We start from the raw sequence: 21,471 nt of genomic DNA on the forward strand, positions 1-21,471 counted from the left end.
AATTGTGCACTTAAAATGGGTGATCAATTGAGGCACCATTTTCTCCATTAATTTATCCAAAGTCCCAGCGGTGGGGTTCACATTTCCCTGTAAACCACATGTCGATGGTAGAGATCCCAGGAGACACTCTGACAAGACTGGATGTTTCAGGATAATGGGAACCCCTGTTTTTAAAATATGGCTTTATTGAGGTGTAATTTACATACCATAAAATTCACCCATTTTAAGTGCACAATTCAATGAATTCTAGTTCCCACTGAGAAGAGTCGTGTGAGCATCGGCATAATCAAACTTTGAAGTATTTCTAACGCCCTGAAAGGAGACCTCACGCCCATTCAATCACTCCTCATTCTTAGTCCAGCCCTAGGTAATCACTCTCTGTCTCCCTAGATTTGCCTTTTCTGGTCATTTCAGTAAGTGGGATCACACACTTCATGTTTGGCTTTTATCACAGGACACAATGTTTTTTGAGGTTCCTCCACGTTTTAGCATGTGTATTTCATTCCTTTTCATTGCTGAATAATTTTCCATTATTTGGATTTACTATGCTTTGTTTACTTACCAATTAATAGACTATTAGTTTCCTAGGGCTGCTGAAACAAATTACACAGACTGGGTGGCTCATCACAACAGAAATGTATTCTCTCACAGTTCTGGAGTCTGGAAGTCTGAAATCAAGAGATCAGCGGGGTCATATGCTCCAAAGGCCCTAGAAGAAGGTCCTTCTTTGTCTCTTCCAGCCCCTAATGGCTGCCAGCCATCCTTGACACACTCCTTGGCTCACGGATATATTGCTTCAATTTCTACTTCCATTTTCACAGGGCTTCTCCCTAATGGGTGTCTCTGCATAGATTTCTTTCTTCTTAGAAGGACACCAGTCATATTTGAGTTGGTCACCCCAAGCCAGTATGATTCCACCTTAGCTTGCATATGTAAAGACTCTATTTCCTAATAAAGTCACAGTCAGAGGTTCTAGGTTAGACACGAATTTTGGGGAGGGTGCTACTCAACCCTGTACATGGACATCTGGATCATTTCCACTTTTTGGCTACAGTGAATAACACTGCTATAAGCATTCATGTACAAGTCTTTGTACAGATGTATGTTTTCATTTCTCTTGGGTAGACACCAACTAGTAGAACTATTGGGTAATAATTGAAGTCTATCTGTAACCTTTTCAGAAAATGCTAAACTGTTTCCAAAGCAGCTACACCATGGAAACCACCCCCACTGTTTTTATTTTTTTTTAATTTAGGATCCTTGTTTACCTTTCATCTCATCAGTGTCAACCTCCTGCATTCCTTTATTTCCCTGCTCACACTTCAGCTTGTTATCATTTATTTGGTCATTTATTCACTCATTCGTTCATCCTTTTAGCCAATCAACATTTACTTAAGTGCGTCTCTACTCAAAGTCCTCTGAAAGACACTAGGAAGGGAGATAATGAGACATTATGCTTACCTTCCAGGAATTCATAATATATACGGGGAGATAGATATATATGTAAATAATTAAAATATATAAAGTGGCAGAATAGTGATATGTTCAAAGGCCATCACAAAACTGAAATGCCATCTAATGGCATTAGAGAAGGGGAGGAGTGTTCACTGGAGCCCTGTGGATGGAGAGGGTGGAGCCCAAATTAGTAGCAGTTCCTAGAAGTGGGGTGAATGGATGGATGTGCTAAGCTAAACACTGACAGATGTACTACCACTTTCATATTAAAAAAATCTTTATTGTTCTTAGATTTCTCTATTTTTCATGGCACTCTGCTCATATTTTATTCTTATATCTCGTTGAGAACATAATTTTTTTTAAAAGTTACTTTAAGTTCCCTAATTCATTCTGCTCTTATATAAAATATCTGTATGATTTTTCAGTTTGGGGTTTAATTTTTCACTTCTATGAGATAATGATTTTCGTCACGCTTCCAGGAGTTTTTCACTCCTTGCTCATTCATATCAATGTAGCTCACAACTGTCCATATTAACAGTTACATTAATTTACTTATTAGTTGATTTGCCACTCACATCAGATCGTTAGGCTGCAGGTAAAGAGTTTCCTTAACAGAAAGTTCCCATAAACAGGGTAGGTGGTGTATTTGTTTCCTATTCCTGCTGTAAAAAATTACCACATACTTAGTGGTTTAAAACAACGCAAGCATATTATCTTATAGTTTCGGAGGTCAGAAGACTGAAATGGGTTTCATAAGACTAAAATAAAGACACGAGCAGGGCTGTGTTCCTTTTGAGGTCTCTAAGGGAATCTGCTTCCTGATTTTTCCAGCTTCTAGAGGCCACCCACATTCCTTGGCACGGCATCTTCAAAGCTCTCTGTGGCCTTCTGCTTCCCTCTTCCACATTTAAAGCACCCCTGTGATTGATTACACTGGACCCATCCAAATAATCCAGGATATTTTAAAGTCAGATGATTATTTTACCTTAATTCCACTTGCAACCTTAATTCTCCCATGCCATGTAACATAACATATGCACAGTTTCTAGGGATTATAATTTGGGAATCTTTAGTGGGGTGGAGGAAGGGGAGATTATTCTGTTTTACCTATAGGTAGCTTTAAAGTTTGGTGGCCAGGCAGGTCTTCCCTGTATAGCCCTGCAGACAGGTTTCCTCTGGGTACGGCAGGTAGTTCTGGAAGTCTGAGAACCTGATTAGGCTTCTCTTGCACTCGGGTTCAAGCTCTGCTCCCTCTGAACAAGTACACAGCAGGTGAGCAGAGGTGACTGGATCCCCAGAGATGGCTCTAGGATTTACAAGGCTGGCAGGGATTTCCCCCACTTCCCCTCACCCCACTTCATTCTACAAGAGATGTGGGCAAGTCTGAGGTTCTCCGGTTTCTCCACTGCAATATAGGGAAGGTTCAATAGAAGGAAAGCAACCAGGCTGGAGGTCTCCCCCACATCTCTTCCAAATTTTCCTGCTGTTTTGGAAACTCAAGCCTGAAGATGTTAATGTGCACCTCTCTGATTTTCCAGTGGAGGAACAAAGCTTTCTTTTTTCATTTGATGAGTTGTGTTGGCAGGAAGCTGTGAGAACGCAAGGGTCAAATTTGTGTTTCATTCAGCATCTTGGTTCCATTCTCCTCCCTGCCTCTACTTACCTCCCCAGCACTATTCTTAAGTAGGTTAAAAATGGGATGGGCCAAAAGGACAGACGCCTCATGGTTCTACTTGTATGGGATAGAGTGGTCAGATTCATGGAATCAGAGCGGAGGATGGTCGCCAGGGGCTGGGAGGAGGAGGAAATGGGAAGTTACTGATGAAGGTACCTAAAGTTTTGGTTGAGCAAGATAGATAAGTTCTGGAGACTAGCTATATGACTCTGTACCCATAGTCAACAATACTGTGTTGTACACTTAAAATTTTGTTAAGAGCAAAGACTTCATCTTTGGTGTTCTTACCACAATAAAATAAAAATTTTTTTAAAGTTAAGTAGTGAAATCTAGTTTTAAAAATGAAAAAAATTTCAAGACTACCCCAAATAAACATATTTTTAAATTGGAAAAAAAAAAAACCCAAACCTCTTTAATTTACAATTCTTTACCCCAAACCCCAAACAAACCAGGTTTAATTAAGCACAGCTTTTAAAGGAACATATCCATTGTGTAAAGCAGATGCCTGGCTTCACGCCCCTCCCCCCAAATTCTAATTTAGTAGATGAGGGTTGGGGGGGGGAGGGGGAACCTAGGAATTTATATTTCAAAAAATCTTCAGGTATGATTCTGATGCACAGCCACACACACAAATCGTTGATTTAAAGTTAGGCACACTGACATTTTGAATTTACGTCAAGAAATAAAGTAAAAGCCCACAGATCCCTGCAAAATGTAACTCTAAAATAAAGAATTGGGGCTCCTGGGTGGCTCAGTCAGTTGAGTGCCTGACTTCAGCTCAGGTCATGGTCTAGCAGTTCGTGAGTTTGGGCCCCTGCATCGGGCTCTGTGATAACAAACAGCTCAGAGCCTGGAGCCTGCTTCGGATTCTGTACCTCTCTCTCTCTCTCCCTCCCCTGCTCATGCTCTGCCACTCTCTGTCTCTCAAAAATAAATAAATGTTAAAAAAAATATTTAAAATAAAGAATTAAAAGGCTGAGTTTGATACTAGTAGAGGAAAAAGTCGTACATAAATATAGTAAAATATTCACTAAGCAAAGCACACAAATGTCTAATCGCTATGGTGTACACCTGAAACTAATATAATATTGTATGTCAATTATACCTCAATTAAAAAAAAAAAAAGAAATATAACCAAATGCATGAAGAATCTAGAATTAGCCCCTGACTTCGCCATTCTGGGCCAAGCTAGTTCTGTTTCCCTCCGCCCAGCCCAATGCAAACGGTAAGTGTAGTGTGGCAGGGAGAAGAGTATTTAGAGTAAGAAGCTAAAAATTGAGGGAAGGAGGTTTTGCAAGAGCCCTTCACACCTGGTTAGTAGTTTCCAGTTTAAAAAGCATTGTCACGGATATTGCCTCATTGATCCCCACAACAAAACCGTCAGGTCAGCCGGAAAGGTGTGGAGGCAGCCCACGTTCACTGCCTAGGGAGCCACAGCGCTGAAGCGGGTCTGCACACTGTTGTATTTCCACCGGCCTTTTCTCTATTGCACAGTGGCATCTACAGCGGGACTGGGCGGATGCTTTTACGGACTCCCCGGAGGGCTCTCGCCCCGGGGCTCAGTACCTGGGCGGCGGCCACCTCGTAGCCGTCTGGGTTCATGGACGGCATGATGTGCACGCGCGTGCCCTCCACAAGCCGCACGATGCGCTGGTTCCCGTTCCGGAACTCCTCGCACAGGAACTCCGCCAGCTGCAGCAGCAACTCGCGGCCCAGCACCTCGTTGCCGTGCATGTTCCCCACGTACTTGACTTCCGGTTCCACTGCAGGCGCGACAAGAACACGCGAGAAGAGAGAGGATGGGGAAAGTTTGCAAGTGGCAAGGATTCCTAACGTTGCACAGGGACCTTTTCCCTCTCTTCGCGTAATGAACACATGAAAATCTTATGCTTCCATTGGGTCTTTTCCAGTGATTCCCGAGGCCCTTTTGAACAAATTACAATCATAAATGCTACAAAAATCCATGCCATGGAGCCCCTTTTGTGTTCATTACTCCTAATCTTCACAGAAAACCTGTGAAGTAGGCATCATTAGCTCCAGAATGAGGGAGGTGTGGAAGCAGCTGAGTAACCTGTTGGAGGTCACCTTTTTTTTTAAATTTTTTTTTCCAATGTTTATTTATTTTTGGGACAGAGAGAGACAGAGCATGAACGGGGGAGGGGCAGAGAGAGAGGGAGACACAGAATCGGAAACAGGCTCCAGGCTCTGAGCCATCAGCCCAGAGCCTGACGCGGGGCTCGAACTCACGGACCTCGAGATCGTGACCTGGCTGAAGTCGGACGCTTAACCGACTGCGCCACCCAGGCGCCCCCACATAGTTATTTAATAAGATGGAGGCCAAAGCCCAGGTGCATTCACAGTAGCCTGGTGCTTCTCAGAAACAAGTCTTTTCAGGTTAAGAATGGTGTTTTCACAAGAAAGCAGGCTTTCCCTACTTGGGTTATGGCATAACAGTTCCTAATCATCCCAGTTGAAAACTTAATTTTACAAATTTAAGTCAGATCATGTCACTCTTCTGCTTAAAACCCTCCAGTGGCTTCTCACTTCACTCTAAAAGCCAAAATCTTTACACAGGCTTATAAGGCACTACCTGATCTCCTGCCTAGGAGCCCTATCCCCAACCATACTGCCCTGACCTTGCTTTCCCATCGTTCACTCCGCTGGAGCCACAGGGGGCTTCCTTGCACTCACACACACCAAGCACACTCCTGTTCTTTCCTGTCTGCAAAGACTTTCCAGTTACAGCGTGGCATGCTCCATCACATGCTCAAAACTCACCTCGAAAAAGAAGCTTCTCCTAAACAGCAACAACCCCCTCTCCTGCTTATGGCATTCTCTATCTCTCTTTTAAAGGTTATTTTTTCTCTATAGCACTTTTTTTCATCTGACTTAATATGTATTTACTTAGTTACCCATTTGTTGCCAGTCTTACATGGCTAAAATTAAGGCCCGAGGGAGGTGTCTTTGTTTTATCCTGTTTGTTGTCTATTCAGAGTCTACAAAATAGACAATCAGTAATTGATAATCAGTACTAGACAATCAGTAATATTTGTGGAATGAATGATGAATGCATGAAAGGAATGAATGGATTAACAGCTAAATTATAGGGCATCAAAGAAAAGAGAGATTAGTGAGGGCTGGAATAGTATGAAAGAGCTTCAAGAAGGCCTTGAATGCATGGAGTGAGGGGCTAGCCCTAAAACTAGTACCCACAAGCTTCCGCAATGAACACACACCCCAAAAAACATGGTGCTTTCTATGCAAGTGTGGCTTCAAAGCAAAGTCCTTATCCTCATTTAATGACATAGACTTCCTTGAGCCAGTGCCCCCCCTCCCATACCCTCCTCACTGGCCATGTAACATTCTAAAGCTGTCACAGACAGGATCCATTGAGTGTGAGGTTGCCACTAAAGGATTTTAAGCAGGGGAGTGAGAAGATTAAATATTTGGGAAAAGTATTCTGGCATCTGTGTGCTGAAGGGAAGTTTTAGAGAGTGGTGGCAGGTAGGGGTTGAAAGAGTCAGGAACCTAGTGTGATGATATAGGCAGGTTGCAATGATGTTTGGCTGGTGTGGGTGGTGTGGAAGTGGAAAGGATGAGAGAGATTTGAAACTGACAGTGTTTAGGAGGAACAGACATAACTTGGATGTCACAACTGCTCTAAGTCAAGCTATGAGAAATTAGACACAACTTCAATGCCCATCATTCAATGAACAGTTAAATACAACCATGCAATGAATATTATGCAGCCAAAATTATGATGAAGATGTACATTTACAGATATGGATATTACTTATAAAAGACTATGAAATGAGAAAAGCTGTTCTATTATGATTCCATTTTTATAAAAAAATATGTGTATGTGTGGGGGGGTTGTTAAACATGCATACAAAAAAGTCTGGAAGGATATGCATCGATATGTTAACAATGATCATCTGTGAGTGGTGGGATTATGGCGTGAGCTTTTTTGTTTGTTTGTTTCCATATCTAATTTCTATTTTAATCTAAATACAGGTTGCTTTTATAATAGAAACAAACTAACAAAAAGTAATGCAGTGCATAAAACCAATTCCCAAGACCTCAAACTATCTCCAGGATCCCATACGTATCATACTGTCATTCCCCAAAGAGAATGATAAACCCAAACCCTTTGAGGCTTCCTGACAGAACTAGAAGAGCTGATTGTTTCTGCTTATGTCTCCTGAAGCACTGGTTAAAGACAGCATAACAGCAAGGAAGAAAGAAGGGTAATGGGAGGGAAGGCAGGGGGGCTGGGATGGGAGGAGGGAAGAAGACTCACCTTTTAGCATTAAGGTCTTGAGCAAACAGAACCTCCAAAGGAGGAACAGACTAGAGCCTGAATTGGGGGTTGTAGCTCCCCAGAGGCAGGAGCAATCTGAGGGCTAAGTGGGGAAATATTTAGCACAGATGGAGGAAGAGGTGATACTTTATAGGTGGAGGGGTCCATGGACTTCCCCAGAAAACAGCCCCAATTACTGGATTTGTCAGGGAAGGGTCCTGTCCCATACATTCCAAGAACTGCTCAGGGCTTACAGGGCTCGTGGATTCCAGGGTAGTCGCTGAATTCCAGCACGTAGAGGTGTCTCCCCTTCACACTGCGCCCGATGCTGTAAACCCGCGTGATGTAGGGGCATTCGTTGTGCACCTTGTACAGCGTCCGCACAAGGTCATCATAGCGGTGGTGGCGAAAGGTCACTGGGGCAACCAACTTGAAGAGAAAGAGGAGGTGGAAGAAGACTGAGAGCAGGCCTGACATCTTGACAGGCTTTTTCAAAGAGACCCACTAAAATGGGCTCCACCTCTCCCAACAACCAGTCAAAATCCAAGGGCCAAGAACCAGCTCTTCCTAGTTTCCCGCCAGTAAACACCAGTGCCACAACACCTGGCAAGGAAGTTCAGAATTGTCCCGTTCAACGCTGGAAATTATTTATGTAGCTCTGGGATAGCCACTCATCTCTCCTCCCCCATCTCTCTGATTTTCCTAATCCAGGGAAACCTTTTGAAAGGCTTTTGTACTCCCCCAGATTGGGTAGTTTCACTGATTCTGGCTTACTGATTAACTGGACTGTAAACAGGCTTCAATAAATAGTTGCTTATAACCCTTTGATTCCCAGAGAATTTTGAGAAACTTGGTTTGTGCTTATTCCCTGTATTACAATTTAAGGAGATGTATTAATTAGAATTCTCTGTCCATTTCGATCAATCCCACACACTGCTGCCAGACTCTTTCTGGAGCACGGCTCTGTCTTGTCTCCTTGCTCCTCAAAAATCTTTCAACAGTTGCCATTGAGAAAATGGAAAGATGAGCCACAGGCCGGGAGAAAAATAACTGCAATTCACAAATCTGACAATATATCCAGAATACATCAAGAACTCTTACAACACAATAATAAAGCAACTCAATTCAAAAATGGGCAGAAGATTTGAATAGACATTTCATCAAAGTAGATATATGAACAGCTAATACACACGCACATTTAACGATGTTCGCCATTATTGGTCACAAGGAAATACAACACAATGAGATATCACTTCACATCCACTAGAATGGCTATAATCAAAAAGTCACAATAACAAGTGTTGGTGAGAATAGGGAGAAACTGGGACCCTCGTATGGGAAAATAAATGTTGCAGCCACCTTGGAAAACAGTTTTGCAGTTACCTAGAAGGTTAAGTTTATACTTACTGTATGACCCAGTAATTTCACTTCTACATATCTACCCAAGAGAAATGAAAACATACATCCACACAAAATGTGTACATGAATGTTCATTGCAGTATTATTTAAAATAGACAAAAAGTGGAAACAATTCAAATGTCCATTCTCTGGTGAACGGATAAACAAAATATGGAACATCCAAAAAATGAAATATCATTTGACAATAAAAAGGAATAAAGTACTGGCATATTGTATAACATGGATGAACCTTAAAAGCATTATGCGTGGTGAAAGAAGTCAGACACAAAAGACCAGATATTATATGACCCAATTGACATGAAATGTTTATGAAAGGCAAATGTATAGTAAATAAAAGGTTGCATAGAGCTGGGAGTGGAAATGTAGAATGACTATAAGTGGGCAGATGGTTTCTTTTTAAGATGTTAGAAGTGTTCCAAGATTAGATTGTACAACTCCGTAAATCTACTAAAATTCACTGAATTGTATACTTAAAGCAGGTGAATTTTATGGTATACAAATTATATCTCACCAAAGCTGCTTTTTTTAAAAAAAGAAAAAGAATGAAGTACAGTCCCTCCCCCCAAAGTTAACTATAAATTTACTATATAACCTAACAACTCCACTCTGGGCACCTATGCAAGAGAACAAGGACTTGCACATAAGAATGTTCATAGCAGTCTTGGGGCACCTGGGTGGCTCAGTCGGTTAAGCGTCCGACTTCGGCTCAGGTCATGATCTCACAGTTTGTGAGTTTGAGCTCTGCGTCGGGCTCTGTGCTGACAGCTCAGAGCCTGGAGCCTGCTTCGGATTCTGTGTCTCCTCCTCTCTCTGCCCCTCCCATGCTCATGCTCTGTCTCTCTTTGTCTCTTAATAATAAATAAATGTTTTTTTTTTTTAAAAGAATGTTCATAGCAGTCTTAATCATAATAGCCAAAAAGGTTGAAACTACCCACATGTGCATTAACCGGTAAATAGATAAATCAAATGTGGTATAACCATATAACTGAATACTTCAACATGGATGGACTCCAAAACCACTATGCTAGACGAAAGAAGCCAACATGAAAAACCACATATTAAATTATTCCACCTATAGGAATTGTCATACAAAAGTAAACCTACAGAGATAGAAATCAAAATAGCAATTGCCTGGGGCTGGAGATGGGAATGGGGATTTACTATAAATAGGCATGAGGAATCTAGCTGGAGCAATAAGGATGCTCTAAAACTGGATCATAGCAACGATTGCACAATTCATTGAATTGTACACTTAAAATGAGTGAATTTTATGGTATATAAATTACACCTGTTTTCCAAGAACAAAGTTTCAGTAGATCTTCATGTGCTGCAGTGTTAAAATCCAGAGGCCTCAGCCTGGTCCTCAAAGCCTTCCTACATGGTCCAGGTGTGACTTGTCATCCAGACTCAGTACACCACACACTGTCTTCTGAGCATGCCCTCTTCACCTGCCTTCCTGCTTTTGCTTGAGCTGTTTCCCCAGGTGCCTCGACCCAGCTCTCAATCCTGGGTCTTCCTCACCTCCCCTTGCAATTGCTACTACAATCAGTCTTTGTATTTCCAATTCTTATTGTTTTGCCTATTAATGTACTTACCTACTATGTGCCTGGTGGGTGTTAGGATATAGTGCAGGCTCACTGACACCCTGGTCCTGTCATCTCGGATGGCCGACAGCCTCTAGCACAGAGCCTGGCATAGATGCACCCTTGTTAAATGAATGAACGAACAAACCCATTAATGATGTTTCATCTTGCATCCTTCTGCTCTATCTCTAGCAAACTTTCCCAAGGAAGTCCAATGCTTTTATAACCTGTCAGTAAAGACCACTATTCCCTCTTAGATATATCGGGTGAACACTGTATAGCCAGGCCAACCTGGCCCACAAATGGTCCAGAGGGTTGACCCTAGATAAGCACCAAATTCGTAGTGGCATAGGGCTGCCGCCTTACGCCCATTACTAAAATCCCATGGTATCTGATAAGATCCGGACACCACAGGTGGTGAATCAAGAGAGAAGGCTGCGAAGGCATTACGGATGCTGTCACACATTAGGCCTTTTTTCCAGGACAATACCTACTGTGACAACTGAAGGCTTGGCTTAGTGGCCCTCAGATAAGCCCAAATTGTTCCTTGTAGAAGAATTCCCCTTTCTCTGGCAAATGTGCCTATAGTTCTTAGGGGACCTCACTCATGCTACACAGATGACTCCTCTTCTCTAGGAGAGGGATGTACCCTCCCTGCCTGTTTGAACTTTGGGTTGTTGTAAACAGGGAACCCTCTATATATCAGAGCTGAGGTTGGCACTTCTCTGGGATTCCACTTTAAGCACCGGAACACATGTCCTAAAGCCAGAATGCATGCAATGCCTCTCAAAACAACTAGAAGTGGAAGGAGTCTGAGTGTCAGAGGGATATGATATTAAAAAAATTTTTTTTCCAGCTTTAATGAGATATAATTAACATAACATTGTGTACATTTAAGGCATACAATGTGATGATTCGATACATGTATATGTTGCAAAATGATTACCATGATAGGGTCAGTTAACACTTCTATCACCTCACTTATCTTAGTGTGTGTGTGTGTGTGTGTGTGTGTGTGTGTGTGTGTGTTTGTATGTGTGTGCATATGGCGAGAATATTTAAGATCTACTCTCTTTTCAAGTATATAATAGAGTATTGTTAACTACAGTTACCGTGCTGTACATAAGATCTCCTGAACTTATTCATCTTACAGCTGGGAGTTTGTATCCTTTGACCAACATCTCATTTCATCCACTCCCCAACCCCTAGCAACCACCATTCTGTTTCTATGAGCTTGGCTTTTTTAGATTCCACATATAAGTGAGATCATACAGTATTTGTCTTTGACTTATTTCACTTAGCATAATGCATAAGGATATGATTTTAAGTAAAGTTCAACTCCCTCTTAGGTCATTTGACCTTGGGCAAATTAATTAATTTCTCTAAATTTCAATTTCCTTCTGTATAGGATGGAGAAGAAACAGGTCCTTCCTCATGAGTTGGGTGGATCAGATAAGATAACACACGTAAGGCCTTTTGCACAGTGCCTGGCACACAGTAAGGGCTCCATACATATGATTAGCAGATTAACAGTAGTAGCAGCAGCATTAAGCAATTATTCTGTGCTCAAGACCATGCTGGATGATGGCATACAATTCATTCATTCAACAAATACATACATAAGGCCTTTACCATTAAAGGCTAATGGCTTTACTTATTATTTTTGATACAGAATAAACCCCAGCAAAGACCCCTGCTCATGTGGTGCTTACATTCTAGTGACGTGACAATCAATAGTGGAAAAGGCAGTCCCTGTCCTCAAAGCTATGGCTGAACAAACACAACACTGCGGGGGACATGATGTATGTATTCACTTGGGACCACTGAGCTGGGTCACGGAACAGCTTTGCTGGGTTTGGGAGAGTATGTGGGCACTGAATTAGATCAGAAGGTCCTGTCTCCCACTGTGGCAGGTATAATAATAGGCCCCCAAAAATGTCCACATTCTAATCCCTAGAAGCTGGGAGTGTGTGATGTTACATGGCAAGGCACAAAGAAGTTTGCAGATGGAATTATGGCTGCTTATCAGCTAATCTTGAGATAGAAGGATTACCTGGCCCAGCCCTGTGTGATCACAAGGTTCCTCAAGAGTGAAAGACAAAGGCAGGAGGGTCAGAGCCACAGTGATGAGATGTGAGAAAGAGGGCAGATTTTAGGCACTTCCTCTTTCCTGGGTTCTCAGTATCCTCACAGTTACCCCCTGCCTGGTCCAAGAAATCTCCACTACTTCACAATCTACATTGTTTTACAGGGTGCCAACTAGCTCCTTATTTATTCCCCATGATAGCCTGGGGAGGAAGGTACTGTAATTCCGTTTCAGAGGAGGGATTTTCCCAGGGTCACACAACTAAGTAGTGGAGAAGGGCCTGAACTCAGCACCCTTCAGCGCAGTGAGCCCAACATCCTACTCAACTAGCTCCAGTGAGTACAGATACGCAGCAGAAATAAGGTCCCACCAGGGACATGTGAGCAAAGAAAGGAGCTCACCAAAACTTGTAAGGGATTGAGGAGGGGTAGAAGGATGTTAACATTAAGTAGGGAGGTGGGCAGCAGTCCTCCTCCTTCTGCTGTCACTCTTCCCTAGACCCTAGACAAGGGAGAGAGGGAGTGAGAAGGAGGGGGAAGAGAGAGAGAGGGACAGAGACAGAGACAGAGACAGAGACAGAGAGAGAAGGCAGAGGTTGTGTGTTTCAAATTTTAAACTTTAAAATTTCTTTCTATCATCCAGCAGTAACTCTGAGCTCCTGCAGGACAGTCTCAATGTCATTTAACCCTGCTTAATAAACATTAGTGGGCTAGACATATAGATGAATCATACATCCAGCGCCATTCAAATCACCAATCACTCTCTGAGATAGATTTGGGGTTTAAGTGTTATGAGAGAGCAGAGCAAAGAGGACCTGGCCAAGCATGGAGAGTAAAGAATATTGGTCCTCAGGACAGACCAAGCTCCTACCAATGTTCCTTGCTGGACTGTTCTCACAGCTTGTCACATGGGACCTTCCCCTGATCCTCTCACCTAAAGAGGTCTCTCCCTAGTTAGGCTTGGTCTTAGCTCCTATTTTATTATCTTTTAATTTTATTTCTTAGAGAAAGAGAGAGCATGAGCAGGGTAAGGGGCAATGGGAGGGAGGGAGAGAGAGAGAGAGAGAGAGAGAGAGAATATCTTAAGCAGGCTCCATGCTCAGCACAGAGCCCAACATGGGGCTCAATCCCACGATGCTGGGATCATGACCTGAGCTGAAATCCAGAGTCAGATGCTCAAGTGACTGAGCCACCCACGTGCCCCTAAGGGGACCATCATATCCCATTTACATATATGAGAACCCCTAAAATTTAAATGATTTTCCCAGATCATATAACTTACATCTGGAAAATCTGGAGATTAAATTCATTGTCTGACTCCAAAGCTTTCCACAATGCCAGAATGCCTCTGTCACGTTGGCCTGGTTATATCACGACACTGCCTCCAATTTGGCTTCCTGTTCTTAAGGGTACCTTGAAAATAATTCTTTTTTAAAAATGACTTTATATGCTTATGTAAAAACGAAATATGTTTGTTATAAAAATGCAGACAATACAGAAAAGAACAAGGATAAAAATAAGATGCTACCCCCACACCCCATCAGCTGAGAATAACCCCACTATCAATTGGTGACAGGCAATTCCATTGGGATGACTCTTAAATTAAATTTGCTCTTTCCCTCATCTGCCTCCTCAAACTGGGAAATATTACCACAATTGATCCAATTTCTCAGGTCAAAACCTGAGACTCATCTACAATGCCTCTTTTAAAAATTTTTTTAAGTTTATTTATTTTGAGAGAGAGAAGGAGAAAGACAGAGTGCAAGCGGGGGAGGGGCAAAGAGAAAGGGAGACAATTCCAAAGCAGGCTCCAGGCTCTGAGCTGCCAGCACAGAGCCCGAACTCATGAGAGCTCATGAACCGTGAGATCATGACCTGAGCCAAAGTCGGACTTAACCTACTGAGCCCCCCAGGTGCCCCTCTTTTTATGTTACTCATCATGTCACCAAGTTATACAGACTCCGCTGTAAGATATATCTGGAAACTGACTACTTCTCTTACCTTGACCACTGTCATCCTAGTCCAGGTAACCATACATTTCTAGCTTGAATGATGACAATAGCCTCACCATGTATTTCTTCTTTGGATAATGACAACCGCCTCCTTGAATATTTTCCTGTTTCTATTTTTGCCCCACTAGTTTTATTAACAACATCATAGCCAGGGTTTTTAAAACATAAATCAAATGACTTTCCAACTCAAAATAGTTCAGTAATTTCCCACCATACTTATAGTGACATCAAGGCCTAGTAAGCAACAGTCACAATGTCCTTTCTATTCCTTGGACATACTAAGCTCATTTCTGCCCCAGGGCCTTTTTAGTTGCTATTTTCCCTGCCTGGAATGCTCTTTCCTAAATATGTGTGGCTTTTCCCTTCACATCATTTAAGTTCACACTCAAATTCCACCACTTTAGAGAGGCTGGCTCTGACCTTCCTATCCACCCAAACTAGTCCCAGGCTGCTATCTCTTTCCATTCTCTATCCCTTTACTGGATTCTTCTTTGTAATACTTATCATTACCTAGAGGTATATTATGTAATTATTTGTTCCTTTTTGTTTGTTTGTTGTATTCACTACTAAGATATAAGCTGCAGGAAGGCAGGATTACTGAGTTGTTTCTTTTCACTGCTTTGTCCTCAATGTTTAGAATACTGCTTAGCACATACTAGGTACTCAATAAATGTTTGTTGAAATGAATGAATTCGCAGATAGAAGGATAGATGAATAATTTTCCAAAAAAGGGATCATAGGGTCTTAACAGAAGAAAAAAAAGTTGAAATAAAGCTGAAGGAATTGCTTGCCTTTAGAAAAATATCTCTTTGTAAGATGAAATAAAATGCCAAATAATGGCTCTAAATTTAAAAAAAGCATAGAAATCATTAAGGGATGGTGGTCGTGATGCTGTTATGTTTTTCAACCCCATATTTCATTGTTAGATGGTAACTATTTGGTCCATGTGGTAACAGAGCTTTTTGTTTGTTCATTTATTCATTCCACAAAAATATAGTCAACACTTTGTGTCAAACTCTGGTATGGGGATAGATAGTAAGACAGGTAAGATCCCCACTCTCATGGCGTGTGTGTGTGTGTGTGTGTGTGTGTGTGTGTGTGTAGAAAATAAACAATAAATACATAATGATGGAGATATTTTCAGATTTTATTTATGAAGAAAATAGTATGTGGTGATAGAGACTGGCCCAAGGTGGGCTAGGGTGAGTTGGGGTGGCTGATTCCGTTTGGGGATCAGAGATGGCCTGTTCAAGTGACATTTGATTTGAGCTTTGCATCATCAAAGGAGTCAATCAGGGGACTCTCTGGGGACAGAGAGCAGTCCAGGTAGATGTGGAGCCAGGGCACACACCCAGAGCAGTGAGGGATGGCTTGTCTCGGGACTGGAGAGCCAGTCCAGTGTAGGAGCTTGGAGACCAAGGAGGCCACACATCCAACGGGAGAATAGGAAAGTGGCACACACTTTATCTGTGTGGCAAGGGGTTCAGATTTTATTCCAAGAGTAAGGAGAAGCTATCGGAAACCTTTTTTTTTTTTTTTTCTTAAGTAGGCTCCACACCCAGCGTGGAGCCCAACAACATGGTGCTTGAACTCACAACACTGAGATCAAGACCTGAACTGAGATCACAAGTCAGATGCTTAATAGACTGAGCCACCCAGGTGCCCCACCCGACAGCTTGAAGTGAGTTTTCCCCTGTCCCAAAAGCTCCTTTGCAGTCTAATGACTCCAGATTTCTGTTAGTCACATTATTGTTCATGCTGTAAAATTTATATTCAGCTCTGTGTCCATAACTCTCACAAGTGTTGAGCTGTCATTTAGATTTAAAATGGTACAATATTTATCATCCTTGTTAAAAAACTGTGGCTCCTCTTTCTCCCTTCCTCCCTCCCCCTGTTTTTTTTCTTCAGAAGAAAAACTAAGTTTATTGTTTCCCATCATTACATATTAAACAACAAATCTGTAGAGACAAAAAAAAAAAAAAAAGACCTCAACAGAAATACAATTTAAACCTGAAAAAAGTTATTCTTTCCATGATATTAGGTTGATACCTTTCCAAAATGTATTTGTCCAAAATAAGTTTTGTTTACTGGTCAAAACCTGCCATAAAAATCAAGGCTGTCAGTGTCTTTTCTATTCCACAGGTCTTGATAATAGAGTCCTCATAAAAAAGCCATGTACTCTCCAAGGTTTAAGACTGTGCTGATGCCTGGACAGACATTCCAGCCACCAAGAAGGAGCCCACTTTCTTCCTTTAAAAGCAAACTTCCCACTCTCACACACTGCCAGTGAGAATGGATAACAGGAATGTGGTTTATACATATTCAGCAATAAACAGGAATGAAGTACTCGTACATGCTGTAACACGGATGAACCTTTTAACCATTATGCTAAATGAAGGAAGCCAGTCACCAAAAACCTAATTATTGCATGATTCCACTTGTATGTGGTGTATGCATGATAAATAAAGCTGCTGAGAAAATAAAGATAAAAACAAAAACAAACTTCCTAGGTTTACACCATGGCTTCCACTTACATTTCACAGGCCAGAAGGCAGTCACATAGTCGTGCCTACATGGAAGGGAAGCTGGTACATGTAGTTTTTGTCCCAGACAGCCATAAGCCCAGCTAAAAATCAGTTCTGTTACAATAAAAAGAGAGGACAGATACTGCAGAACATCTGATCATCTCTGATCCACCTTAGACCTTGGCATGCTACCCATGGAGGGTCACTGGATGCACTCCCCAGGAACATGACACTTCATTTTAGGTAAATTGATCTCCTTCTCAGAGTCTGTGCAGGAATGTGTTGGCTTTGTGTGCTCACATATTCTAGATCAAAATTAATTTCATCTGGCAGTCATTCTTTACAGTTTCGTTCTGTAACATGTTCCTTATTTATTGAAGGTAGAAGTTTCTTTTTAACTCTTTGCTATTTTATTTTGTTTTCAGTTGGTTTCAAGAGTTAGAGGTGAACCCAAAATGCCCTTTTCCTACTATCTTTAACTCCAGTTTTTCAGGATAAATACTCTTGAATTCATTTTCTTCTAAATGCAGCCCTTTCAGGATTTTGCAGAAGGTAAAAATCCTCTGGGGTTTCCTCTAGTTTTTGAATCTAGCCCCAACCTCCAGTGCTGGATTTCTGTGCTCCCTAGACAGGCTGGCTGCTCTCCTCCAGGTAAACTCCCCTCAGACCTCACCCCCACGCTGTCGGCTCCAGTCATGTCTCACTTTTAGATAAAGGTTTGGTGTAAACTATGGAGTGCTATGTATACGTTGGGTGTATTGATTAATTTCTTATCTCCTTGACTAGGATGCTTTCCCCTTTTGCTTGTTCCTCAGGGACCTCAAATGCAACCCTTCGAATCTAAACACAGTGTCTCTTAGCCGCTCCTCTTGGGAAACGGCACCACCTGTTGCCCAAGTCAAAAACATGGGAACTGTTGTAAGTTCTCCCTTCTCACCCATTTCCCAAATGTCCTCACTCCCTAAGCCCTCTCCATTCTCTTTCTTAACCATCCTCACAGCTGCCCCATGCTCTTCACCTCTACCGCCATTGTCTCAGTTCTGTTCTCATTCATCCTGGACTGGATCTGCCTTCCTGCCTCGGACTCAACCTCCTCTCACTGCATGTGTCACACTGCAGCCAGCGACATTTTTCTTGGCGCAAACCACACCTTGTCTCCTGTTCGCCCCTCCCATCACTGTTCAGATCCTTTTTTTGGTTCTCCACCCTCCTCAGTTAAGTTCAAGCTCTTTCCCTGGCAACCAGGCTCTCTATGGCCTTGTGTTTATTGCCTGTCTCACATCAGATCTTCTTCTCTCTTCCCCAACACCTTTCCTTCCTGCTAGCCATACCAAAGAGCCCACAATCCTTCAAAGCCTCTGCATGTTTCCCCCCAATCTCTAAAAATTATGGTAAGATACACCAACAGAAAAGAGGTTTGATACCTTCTCTCTCTCCACTTGGAAGCTATCTGCCTCCTATTTGTGTTTCAAATCTAAGTTTAGACATCATTTTCTCTAAATCTTTCCTTTCACTTACCCCTAGTCTGATTCAGTGTCCTTCCCTATGTTTCATAAAACTCTGTGCACACTTCTCTACATAGTATTATGCTGTAATCGTTGGCTTACTTGTTTGTCTTCCCTGATTAAAATATAAGGTCCTTAAGCCCAGAGGCAATATCTTGTTTCAGGATTCCCAGTCCCAAGCCTATACGTGAATTATAGAACAGAATTAAACAAATGTTGAAAAGCAATAACAAATAATGAACTACATCCTCTGCATTTACATTTTGTTGACTTTAGAACAGGGCAGGAAATGACTAAGTGGAATTTCAGAAAACCAGCTCTTCCATATGCCCCCACGAACCCTAATTCCAACAGGGCAATCATTGGTTCAGTGACATGTTGACTCAGATTGCCCTCCAGCCAGTGGAAAGCATGCACGGCATGGACTCTGAATCTGTTCTGTGTACCAGTATTGCCTAATTTGTCAATAGCTTGTACCTGTGTAATCCTTATCCTTGTTGGAGTAAAGTGATTCTGAGTTTGAAAAAAACTAATGTAATGTGTGTTTACTGATATGACATCATATCAGGTATCACGGTATCAGGCAGAAGGTTAACTGAAAAAAAAAAAAAAAGCCTGATTCTAAGTGATCTGGTCATCTGGGATGAAGGGACTAATGTACATCAGACTTTGAGCAACGGACCATGGGTCCAAAAGTAGTAGGGGCAACTATATTTATATGTGCTCTTATTTCACATTTTAATGTCTCTGAAACTAGACGTATCTTCAAACAGATGGCATCTTAAATTCAGAGAAATACAGTATTACAGAGAGAAGTATAAGAGAGACCCAATGTCACTATTATACCAGAGAAATATAATAACAAGTATTAATTGGTTGAATAGTGCCTAAGCTTGGAATTTCACACGAGTCCAGGAAACAGAATGGGAAAAAGCAATGAATGGTTTACAAAGAATGTCTAAAAACTGGGGCACCTGGGTGGTTCAGTTGGTTAGGCATCTCACTTTTGATTTCAGCTCAGGTCATGATCTCATGCTTCATAAGTTCAAGGCCTACATCGGGCTCTGTGCTGACAGCACTGAGCCTGCTCCCCTCTTTTCTGCCCCTACCCCACACTCTCTCTCTCAAAATAAATAAACTTAAAAAAAAGAATGTCTAAAAACTTAAATTTGCATTGACTATGGGAGAATTTTCAGTGACTTGAGAGTAAAAAACCATCACATATGAGCTCCTTCTAATTGTCAGAGAAAATACATACGTTTCATTCATCCTCAATCTCCTAACCTTGGAAGGTAGGTGTTATCAATTCCACTTTTTATATGAAGATCAAGAAAGTCTGGTCCTACCCCAAGTCACACAGCTAGAAAATGTCACAAATGATCAGATTTGAAAACCTGTTATTAGCTCTGTTCTATTCTATGCTCCCTCCTGAAGTAAGCACTAATGCTAAAGATAAAAAATTGTCATCTAAGACTGCAAGAAAATTTTTTTCAGTTTGAGCAACTGGAGCATCACTGAAGATCAACAGATCCCTTCCATGTTAGAAACTAACAGGGAACGAAAGTAGGAAGGAAAGGCCTGAGCAAGCTTCTTGAGTGTGGCTTGTAAGAGCCCTGAGAATGGAAATTCATGAGAGATATTTCATCCCAAACAATCATAAATATAAAGTTAAGTCCAGCTTCAGGAAAAATTCAGAACTAGAAATGATCACTCTGAATCTAACTTTTGGATCTAATTACGTAAAAGTCTTGGGATTTAAAATTTGACATCACTAAGGCCGATGGTATTTTGCCCTAAATCCTTCTTGTTGTGATTGCAAACGTGTAGAAATACCTACTATTTACCTGACAAGACCTATGCGTGAAATCAAATCCTCCTCATACATCAACATCAGCCTGTCTAGTCTGAGTTCACCAAGGCCCCTTGGAAACTCTAGACTGGACTGTCGACTGACTCCCTGTAAGTAGCCCAATTCCTTCCAGTTCTGGTTGGTGCCTGGTACTAGGAAATTTCCCTTCTTCTTACTGGCCTGTTTCAATCCCATACTTCTGACGTTCCCGCATGCCTTCTGCTGGGATATTGTCTTGAACCGGAGTCTTGACACTGCATATCCTGAGGCAGGGTTTAGAAGACACCTATGAGCCATGAAGTACTTTCCAGTCATCATGCTTCTATTTTATCAGGACAATTTGTTCTAATTATAATTTGGGGCTTGTATATATATTCTTTCTTTTAAAGAAGTTTTATTAAGATATAATTCACATACTATAAAATTCATCCATTTAAGTGTACAGCTCAGCGGTTTTTAGAAAACAGTTGTGCAGCCATCACTGCAGTTTAATTTTAGAATATTATCATCAGCTCACCCCCAGCCCCCAAAACTCTGTGCTCATTTGCTGTCACTTTCCAGACCTAAGCAATCACGACTCTGCTTTCTGTCTCTATTGATTTGCCTGTTCTGGACATTTCATATAAATGGGATCATACAATATGTAATCTTTTGTGTCTGGCTTATTTTATTTAGCATGTTTTCAAGGTTTATCCACATTGTAGCATGTATTCATTCCCTTTTTATGGCCAGATAATATTCCATCGTATGGCTATTCCATTTTGTTTATCCATTCACCAGTTGATAGACATTTGGGTTGTTTCTACTTTTTGGCTATTATGAACAATGCTACTATGAATATTCTTGTACAGGTTTTTGTGTGGACATAGGTTTTATTTGTTCTGGGTATATATACCTTGGAGCAAAATTTTTGGTCATATGGTAATCTTATGCTTAGCATTTTGAGGAACTGCCAAGCTGTTTTCCAAAGTGGCTGCACCATTTTACATTCTCACCAGAAATTCATAAAGATTCTAGCTTCTCCATATTATTTAAGTACTTGTTCTTATCTGTCTTTATTTTA

The 21,471-nt window shown here is 41.5% G+C and overlaps 2 protein-coding genes across 5 annotated transcripts in view; both read right to left on the reverse strand.

The window, feature by feature from the left end:
• Positions 1 to 8,222, reverse strand: part of CPN1 (carboxypeptidase N subunit 1) — a 23,472-nt gene extending 15,250 nt beyond the window's left edge. Inside the window, exons 1-2 of the mRNA XM_040486142.1 lie at positions 7,685 to 8,222; positions 4,697 to 4,893 (exon numbers count right to left, since the gene is read on the reverse strand). Coding sequence (XP_040342076.1) covers positions 4,697 to 4,893; positions 7,685 to 7,907 — 420 coding nt within the window. The 5' untranslated portion in view covers positions 7,908 to 8,222. The remainder of the gene's footprint in view (positions 1 to 4,696; positions 4,894 to 7,684) is intronic.
• ERLIN1 (ER lipid raft associated 1) overlaps positions 1 to 21,471 on the reverse strand; it is a 67,765-nt gene that overhangs the window by 273 nt on the left and 46,021 nt on the right. Inside the window, exons 13-14 of one of the 4 annotated variants that reach the window (XM_040486145.1) lie at positions 10,445 to 10,554; positions 7,749 to 7,859 (exon numbers count right to left, since the gene is read on the reverse strand). In XM_040486145.1, the coding sequence (XP_040342079.1) occupies positions 10,484 to 10,554 (71 nt within the window). In that variant the 3' untranslated portion in view covers positions 7,749 to 7,859; positions 10,445 to 10,483. Of the gene's footprint in view, positions 1 to 7,748; positions 7,860 to 10,444; positions 10,555 to 13,799; positions 13,931 to 21,471 lie in introns of those variants that run through there. The other 3 variants (XR_005793607.1, XR_005793608.1, XM_040486144.1) reach the window with 3 other exon arrangements.

This window comes from Herpailurus yagouaroundi, unplaced genomic scaffold (genome assembly GCF_014898765.1).
Source record: "Herpailurus yagouaroundi ecotype Mexico unplaced genomic scaffold, PumYag 163, whole genome shotgun sequence".
Lineage (NCBI taxonomy): Eukaryota > Metazoa > Chordata > Mammalia > Carnivora > Felidae > Herpailurus > Herpailurus yagouaroundi.